Source organism: Peromyscus leucopus, chromosome 8a (genome assembly GCF_004664715.2).
Source record: "Peromyscus leucopus breed LL Stock chromosome 8a, UCI_PerLeu_2.1, whole genome shotgun sequence".
NCBI lineage: Eukaryota > Metazoa > Chordata > Mammalia > Rodentia > Cricetidae > Peromyscus > Peromyscus leucopus.
This window is the reverse complement of record NC_051085.1, coordinates 35,989,148-35,998,705: the sequence shown is the minus strand read 5'-3', so window position 1 is coordinate 35,998,705 and position 9,558 is coordinate 35,989,148. Positions and strand designations below refer to the sequence as shown.

General features: G+C 42.7%; 1 protein-coding gene across 9 annotated transcripts in view; it reads right to left on the bottom strand.

The window, feature by feature from the left end:
• Nucleotides 1-1,338: 1,338 nt before the first annotated feature.
• Nucleotides 1,339-9,558, bottom strand: part of Hivep2 (HIVEP zinc finger 2) — a 192,674-nt gene continuing 184,454 nt past the window's right edge. For 8 of the 9 annotated variants that reach the window (XM_028861448.2, XM_028861455.2, XM_037200461.1 and 5 more), the window contains 2 exons: nt 7,963-8,858; nt 2,983-3,807 (listed from right to left, as the gene is read on the bottom strand). In XM_028861448.2, the coding sequence (XP_028717281.1) occupies nt 2,983-3,807; nt 7,963-8,858 (1,721 nt within the window). Of the gene's footprint in view, nt 3,808-7,962; nt 8,859-9,558 lie in introns of all 9 variants that reach the window. The other variant, XM_028861432.2, reaches the window with a different exon arrangement.

Below are 9,558 nucleotides of genomic sequence, written 5' to 3'. Positions count from 1 at the left end.
TGTTCCAGTCTTTCTCCCTTTGCCTTCCAGACTAGTAAACAAGATGCTGCTCTGTTTTCTTCTAGCTGTGCTCCACTCTGCCAGGCCCCCCTGGAACCAGCCTCACACTGCTCACTTTTTATGCATGTAGTGTCACACATCCTGGATCACAACCCCTGTGCTTTCCCACCACATTTTTCTCCTAGTGTGCTCCCTATTAGAATCTAGACTACAGAAAGCAAGGGTCTATTTTGTTCTGTGCTGTACACCCAGCTCACAGAATAGTGCTCCATTGCAGGTGATGAGAAAGTTATGTTGAGTTTGTCAATGTATTATTTCCAGGCTGTGTTCCACGGCTGTGATGGCCCCTCTCTTCCTGCTTGCAAAACTACGGTCCTGATGTCAATCCTGGTTACTACAAACCACACTCAGTGTAGATTTTAATGCTACTGTTTGCTCACATATAAATCTCTACTACTTACGTGAACTTCTAGAAAGCAAACTCATCCATTCTAGATGCCCATCATCTTCTCAGCTCATAGTAGGTACTCAAGCAGCATTGAGCAATGAACGAGTGAACAAAAAAATAATTGACTATGTAAAAGCAAAGGGCCAGAATCTCCCCACCCCTTGTCTCTTTCTCCATCTCTGTCTTTCACATCACAGGATGTCACAGGAGTGAGACAAAACTCTCCATAAGGAATCAAAATGCTTTGGGGATTCTTAGGCTGGCTGGTTGTGCTGACCTTCCTTCCACTCACCTTTGTAAAAACATAGTTAGCAAAGACCGTCTGACTCATAAAACAAAACAAGTAAGGTTTAAATCCAACAACTTGAGATTTTTATCATTAAAAACACAGAGAGATTTTGACCTTTTATGGTCATTTTTATTACTTTTATTACTAAAAAGATTCTGGTCTTTTCTTTAGAATCCCCATGATTTGTGGATATTTTATGGTATATTTCTGATGTTTTTTTTTTTTTTTTTTTACTTCAGAAACAAAGCAAAAGGAGACTTCCCTAGTGGAATTCACTTACACCTGTGTCTGTGCGCGGAGAGGGGGATGGGAATGATTCGAGAGTCTACTCAGATATAGTGCATGCTTCCCAGGCTCAAGATTCTGCTTGGGTGACACCACTTCTCAGCAGTGCCACCTATGCTAAACCGATGACACTGAAGCCAATATGTCTTGCCACTTGTTAAAAGACTATCTGCACTGGGCATGCCTCAGGATGGAAAGAACCCAGCAATTAAAATCACGGAGTGTAGGTTAACAGCACCAAAATCCTCTAAGAAACAAAATCAGAAATAAACTGTAACTCCCCCCCCCACACACACACACAAGAACTAGACACCTCAAGCATGTAATTGTATATTTATTTCTCTTTTTAAAGAACACTCCTTAATGTAATTCAATATACAAACTTGGTTTCACAGAATTATAATCCACTATATAGCACAAAGATAACCCAGATTGTGTGTGCGCATGCACATACATGTGCGTGCGTGTGCACATGTTGCTGTACCCCCCCCTCCCTCTGCTCCGCTCTTCTGGACCTGCAAAGGCTCTTCCCACCTTCAACACTGACCAAAAGCCGTTCTGAAGGTTATCTACAAAAAACTTCCTCCTCCCAAGAGCTGCTTTCTCTTGAAGGCTTCTCTTCTTCATTCCCCCTGAGACAGCCAGGAGAGACACTCTTTCCCTGTAGGAAGGGCAAGGCGGCATCCCCTAATGCTGATGTTAACCCTGTAACCACACGAACAGGCTGATGGGAAGAGCCGGGGAGCAGGTCTCCATCCCCCTTCCCCGCTTCCACACCCAACCCTCAAGTCCAAGTGCAATCCCTCTATGCAGCCTTAGTTCCAGTCACTATCCTGTGCAGCAAGAACCAAGATTTTCAAGTCCAGGTCTTTTCCACGGGCAGCGCACAGCACTGCCTACCAAGCCACCGGGCCGGCCGATAACCAAGCTCTACACAGTCCCATGTGCTCTGTCATTTTAATTTTTAAAGACACCCTAGCAGAGGTCTGTGGCAACCTCGTGTCCAACTGAGTTACGCAAAACTGCACCAATGATGCACTTGTACATATTTACATGGGGCGGAATGTTTTTTCCCATATTTTTAGATGAGTATATAGATCAACATGTTCACAGAAGACCAAATACTTTTAATATTATTTATAACTGATTTATAAAGCTTTGAAAAAACTCACAATAGCACATTGTTTACTTTAATGCTTTACGGTACTATCCATTTAAAATCACAATCAGCTCTTAAGTTACTGTCAGTCCAGCAAACGAGACAGAAAGAATTTACAAGTTAAGAACCAACGGATACGTCCTTTATCTTTTTTTTTTAATAACTAATGCATAAGTGCAGAATAAGATATTCTAGCTTAAATATCTTGCTTACAATGGACATTTCTGTTCTAGTTACGCAACAGTAAATCCATGCTTCACATAGAAAAGCAATCCACAACATTAAGAAAAAATGTACAATTTATGAAACAAAATAAATATTAGTATTACAGAATCAGAGCTGTACATAAAAGCTGTTCAGTTTTTTATCATATAAAAATATGTTTTAGTGCAACCTCACATATATATTGATGCTGTTTTGCTTTACACCATTTAGATCCAAGTGTCCAAAAGAGGAAAGAAATTACATTTATTACAAAGCAGATACACAAATTCTAAAATATGTACAAATTACTGCTAAAAAATGCTTATAAGAATATAAGCAAAGTAAAGAAAAGGCACAAACATCTGTACAATTTTAAAAGTACCAGACCCAATAGGTTAATTTCAAATTTTGTTTTGGTCAGGCTCAAGATGACTTGTTGATTTACCTAATTGTTTTCAAAACAACAAAAGTATTTATAATAGCCAACTATTGTAACTTAGGACAGGCATGCTATCAACTCGGTTACCTCTATTCCTAGAAAAACAAAAACAAGAAAAAAAGGGAAATATGGAAATGAACGTGTCCATGCAACTCAGATCAATGTAGTTGATTCTTCTCTGATGAAGGTTCTTTACCTTCCTCTGTGCTTAAAGATAATTCCTTGCTGCTAGGAAAGTCCGCCTTCTTCTCATCCACGCTGCCCTTGCTGTAAAATGTGGAGTGAGCGCCTGCAGTCTGTGATGGTGCGAAACTGTCCTTTTCACCATCATGTAAGTCAGGGTGGGCGGCTGAGGTACAAGGCTGACCTGGCTCAGGCCCGCTAAAGTGTCTCATGCTGATGTGTGCACTTTCCAAGGGTTTCTGGTGGGGCTCGTGCCCCCACGTGGGCTGATCGGCCCCAAGCAGAGCTGCCTCTTCTGTGGCAATCCGGAGTGAGGCGATGGCTTTTGTACAAGTCTGTATGTTCTCTTCCTGTTCCCTCTCGGTGGCATTTAGGCTGTCTTCTGAAGTACTCTGTTTCATCAATAGCCGTGGGGAGGAGGGTGAGCTAGGTAGACCAGATGACTGCAAAACGGGAGGGGCTTGTTTCTCATGCCGCCTGGAAAGGGTGTAGGGATCCTTAGTGAAGGCCTCCCCTGGTGCTCCTTTCTTCTCCTCAGAGCCCTCCATGGGCAGAGGCAATGTGGGTGGAGGATGTAAACCAGAAAGGGCCGGTGGCATGGAGTGAACCATCTGGATCCCACCAACTGGCACCATGGGGATAGGAGCTCGGACTTGCTGCTGAGAGTGGAGAGGAAGATGACTGAAGACATAGTCAGTAGGACCCTCAGGGAAAAGGCTGGAGCCGTGATGTTCATAAGCACCTTCTTGGTCTCCATAGAGACTAAAGTAAGGAACCTGAGGTAATCCTCTTCTGAGATTCTACAGGGGAAAAGAAAGCAGAATTCATATCTGACCACTTTCCATTCTTGGGCTAAACTTCCTCCCTCTCTACCTCTCTTTTCCCCTTTATCCCTCCTTCCCTCGCTCCCTCCCTCCCTCCTTCCCTCCTTCAGGATGCCCAACATCTAGGAAGAATTTCTCAAAACTAAACAGATTTCTCAGCTGTCTCCGATGAAGGTGTCGGCCTCTGGACAGTGGCTTTTGTTTGTAAACAGCAAAGCACTAAAGCATCCAGTGTATTTCCCACTAGGCATGAAGTCACGTGCTGGCTGTTTTCCTCATAAGAGCAAATGAAAAGAATGGATTCACCAGGAAAACAACTAACAAACATAAAAGCAACCAACAAAGTGGAAAAACAAAAACAAAACAAACATAAACAACTAGCAAATATTAATGGGATTGAAACTAAAAGGAAATAGGATTACCAACTATTTATGTCTTAGGCTGAGCTGAAGGACATTCCTGAGACTAGGTATAAGTGACAAGTTGGCAACCGGCTTTTAGGAAATGGTTTTTCACACAAAGGATGGCTGGGTGGTTATGAAAAACCGCAATGCACTGGCCTACAGGAATACATCACTACTCAGGAGAGGTCCCTTTGTGCTGAGTACTGATCTAGTGGAAGACGTCCCTACTGAGGAGAGGTCTTACTGTGCAAGGCACCGACCTACAAGAATGCATAAGAAGAGGCCCAACAAAGAATGCAGGTTTCTTCAAGTCCTAGTTCAAGACCAAATCTTATAGAAATAGCAGTGCTTAAAAGGAAGCAAGTGTAGTTAACCATCATGTGTGTTTAAGAGTTAATCATTTATATTCAATTTATAGCTGGAAATTAAAGATGATTATGCCTTAATTCCTCTGTTGATATCATGTATAGCAAAAATGTCTTCTTGAAAATTAAGTAAGAGTATTTAGAAATTGGAACCAGAATTCCAGATTTCATGGTTTTAGTCCTAAAATGAAGGCTTTATTTTTTATGCTTGTTTTTGTAGCAGAACATAACTCAGATTGCCAGATTATCAGGCTCTAGTAAATCTATCAGATTTTCAATTGCTATGATTCATCAATAATAGACTGCATTGTTCGTTTACATAAGCACTCAAGATAGATTAAAAAAATTGTCAAGTAGAGCGTAATCTAGGAAAGCGATCTTAAAAACTGTTGTTATTCAACTCAAGGATGCCTGAGCTCTCAGATTCAAGGACTGACTCCTACCATTAAGGATTCACCCAGTTCTATTTAGATTTGAGCCTGGCTCAGGAACGATAAATTATGCATATGCCTGCTACTGTGTGCCATGCTTGGAATTTGTTGTGCTCTGGGCTGCATCTTATCCAAGCTACTGACAGATGGTTTATTCTGTAACACAGATGAAATAGTCTAGTCACCAGCCTCAGGATCACCAGGACCTCACAAGCTAGGATGGGTGAACATTGCAGGGCTCGAGAAGAATCCCCTAAGTGTTGTGTCCACATGAACTCTGTGCCTTCATTCTGCTTTAAAAAAGAGCAAGTCTTCATCAAATACCAGTTAAGGCAGAGGAATCCTAATGCTTGTGAGAGCAAGCAATCTCCAAAGAAAATGAATTCTTTGTAAATCATAGTTATCAGAGATTTAAGGATTAAAATAAAAGGTGACTTGGTCATTTTTTCATTTTACTGTTATGTTTCCATTTGTTCTTTGTGCCATCCACTGCATAGACCTCATGAGAGTACAGATCTTATAAGTCTACTGAGGAAGGAATCAGCAAGAAGACACTAGGAGAGATGTGCCATTACACAAAACTACTTGAGATCCCCGACTGCAGGCTGATGGGAGTGATGTTTCTAAAACTAGAACACACTCCATGTGTCCTAAGTCCAATACAATCTTGTGCTCTCAATAGACATTTGAGATTCAGACCGTCGCTGATCAGAAGCAAATGATGACCATAGTGACCGAATGAAGAAAACACACATGCTCTTCAATTCTCTTATCTATCGGAAGGTATTAGGGGAAGAATCCTAGCGGTGCATGTTGCCCCTCTAAATTTGTTCTCTGGCCCTAAGTTCAGAATAAACCAATGATTTCTTATGCAAGAGTGAGCGTCAGGGTCCCATCACACCGAAGTCACTTCCCTGTAGAGTCTCCATCACTGTTCGCAAAAAGACAAGCTACTGGTCACAAAATTATAGAAAAGGGGCTATGGTTAGTTGTATTCTGGTTTGATGTTTTTGTATATGATTAGAGAAAATAGAGAGAGCAAAGCCTGCACCTGACAGAGCAGTCAGGTGAAACACCTCTCCGAGAAGAGTCACGTCTGTTTTGCTCTGACCAGGAGCGTCCTGTTCGCACATCATAGAAAGATGAAAAGTCTCCCTGTTTATCCAAAGGGGATGAGTCAACATCACCAGAACTGCACTAGGTAGCAAGCCAAAGGCTGTGTCAGTGATGAAGTCTAACAGCTCTGTGAGATGTGCAGATATTTTAAAAAGAAACAATAACAAAACAGACAAAACACCACACAAAAATTAGGAAAAACGCAATAACTGATTAAACCAATTTTCTTCCAACTACTTTGTAGTCAATCAGAGGTCCAAAATTAGATGAATTCTTTTATTGTTTAATTCCTTTAATTAATTAGTTAATTAATTCCTTAATTGCTTTGCTCAAGTTTAACAGCTTGTTAAATCAATGGCTCTGTTTTCATGATACGATTGCCTGACAGAGCTCCACCACCTCATACAGGCCCGTTGTGGTCCATTTGGCCAAATGCTGAACCAAAAGCTTCAGGGATGATGGGTTAGGACTGGTTTGGTACACCCTGCCAGCATCACCATGTCTCCATCAGAGGAAGCATTTAACGCTACCCCAGAAGGATTTCCAGCTTCCCTTTCATGATGAAGCGACTTATGCTTCACAAGATACAGACACTTGCAGAGATGTGGTGCTTTCTCTTAGCTTGCTAATTTATTGGCTTGAAATCAGTCATGTCCAGACTGCTGGGCATGTCTCTGCAGGACTGCAACATCAAGATGAACTTTGTACCCGATTTATGAAAAGAGGGTGATGAGGACAGAAAGAGGAAAGCGGGGAGCTTTCCTGAAGTTTGACAGTGACAGTGTGAACTTCCGACTCAAGACAGCGGTAGGTGATGAGAGGGAGGGGACTGGCCACAGGGGTAGGGATAGACAGAGCCAGGAGTTGGCAATGGCTTCTATCACTGAGAAAGACCATGCTATGTCAGACAGAACACAGAGCAAAGAGAATACAGACAGGAATCAAGATCCGGAAACTAAAGCCACTCTTAAAGCAAACAAACCCAGAAGACGGCATGCCTCTGTGCTGTCTGCCCTCTGACAGCCATCCCAGGATGGAAAGAGACACCGAGATCTGCTGGGCTAGGCTGTGGAATGAGGCAGAGCAAGGCTTTTCTACAGCTTTTTACTAAACCTGTGGTTCTAGTAGGGTCTATGGCCACCACTGTTGCCACCTTAGTTTATAGGAAAGGCAAACACCAGAAGCCTCCAAATAGTCTCCAAGTTCTCTGATTGCTCATTCTCTGGGCCTGCATTTTCACTTAGCATCTCTCCCAGGTGATAACAACAACAAATGCAGAAACCTTCATGCCTATTACTCATGAGCGACTAGCGTGTCCCACTGCCTTTTTCTAGGTCCTGACCATTTTCCCGCGTGCATTTTTCACGTAGGACCATGCAATGAGCATATTTTTTTAAAAAGCATTGCAGGAAGTCAAGGGCAAGGACTGGATCTGAGTCCTTGTCTGCTACAGAGTACATATCAATAACACTTGAGCATCCTCATGTTTGACTATGTAGGCATGCCTTTCCCAGGTCCTCACCTAAGGGTTTTGGCTCATCCCTATAATTAGTGAGCTTAGAAAACATCCAGAAGCCTTCACCTGCTCCCAGCTGGAAGTTCACTCCTGCTCTGATGCAATATTATACTTGGAACAGTGCCAAAGCCACGTCACCAACACAGTGTGTAATAAAAATATCTCCTTGCTATTGGTATTAATAGGTTTCCTCCTTCCCTCAAGAGACAACCAAACAATAATAAATGCCTTACTACTATGCTATAGGAGGTATCAGTGTTCTACAGATTTTGTGGAAAGAGAGTTCAGGTCATACTTACAGGAGGCCCCAATACAATTGGCTCTGTTTGCAGATACTGCCCCATGGGTAATGGCGGGTTGTGATATAAAGCCCTTCTGGGAGATGGTGCTCTGATGGTGGTCATATATCTTCTCTCTCTTCTGGGAGAGAGGTCTCTTCTTGCTGTCATGTCCTTTCCAGGTGACAATGGCCTCCTTGGAGACAAATGCCTTCTCGGTGAAGCATCCCCTTGAGACATCTCTCTCCTCAATGCAGCTTCCTTTCTTGGTGACAGATGCCTCATGGGTGACAAATCTCTTCTAGGCGACAAATGTCTTCTGGGTGACAAATCTCCTTTGGGTATCAGATACCTCTTTGGCGAATTATCTCGACAGGGTGAAGAATCATATCCTGGTGAAGAATGGTGGCTGGAGGGAGAGAAGTCTCTTGGGGAGGAGCTTGGCTCTGAGGACAACATGGCCTCTTCATCCATGCAACCAGGGATGTCTAACCTGTCTTTGTCTGGTTCCGAGTCTGTACTTTTGCTCTGGAACAGCCTCTGATACTCTGTCATCTGCGTATCTTCACAAGAGTCGCTGGGGGTCATGAGCTGAGTAACCTGAATACTTGGTAGAGTAACTAAATAGCTGATCAATGAAGAGTGTCCCAGAGAGTTATCTGGAGGAACTCCATGGGGTCCAGCGCCAACATTGACAGGCAAGGAGGAGAACTGAGGAGGTTGAGGACTGGTGCTTCTTGATCTTGTCTTGGGTGTCAAATCTCCCTGGTCATCAAAGTCATCGTCATCTTCATCATCATCATCGTTATCATCGCCATCTTCGCCATCGGATTCCTCGGCATCTGAGAACTGGTGGTCAGTGGAAATGCTGGACATGCTATGCTTCTCAGATGTTTTGTGCAAATCTTCCATGTTTTCTGAAACAATCCAACAATAACTGATTAAAATCCCTGTTTCAAGGCTAGGAGCTCATTAACTGCCTCAACACTCTTTCCTAAAGCTTTCCTAGGCCCCTTGGCCCTCTGAAACAATCACACCTCTGTACTACCCCCTGAACACTCACTTGTCCCTGCCTATTTAGTTTCATCTCTGAGAACTCCAGGACAGGGTCTCTTTATTTCAGACTTCAGAGAGGTCGCATTAGAAAATTCTAGACAAACGGATGTGGCTAATATTGCTGATAAAGAAAAGCAACAGTGCTTTCACTGCTTCGGGTGCAAGTTAAATATATGAGGGTTACCTCGGGAAGTTTGCTGACCTTCAGATTCTCTACTGAGGTGAACCATGGGTATTTTTTCTACTAGGTTTCCTCTAAGTAGGAATTCTAACAATTAAAATGCTTTCAATTTCCTCCAGAAGCTCCCAAAGCACATAAATCGCTACCACATCCTCCTCACTCACATACACCCCTTCATGGATTTAGATAAAACTAGTTTCCAAGTAAGGCCTCCCCACCTCTAAAAAAGTTACACTTGAAATGTTTCTATTTCTCCTTAGTAGTTTTCAAGCAATTCAATGTGCCATTTTATTTCTTGCAAAGAATATTTGATAAAGTGCCATACAATCAGTGGGCCATAAAGGCCACCAGAGAGGCCAGTCAACTCAGAAAGTCACACA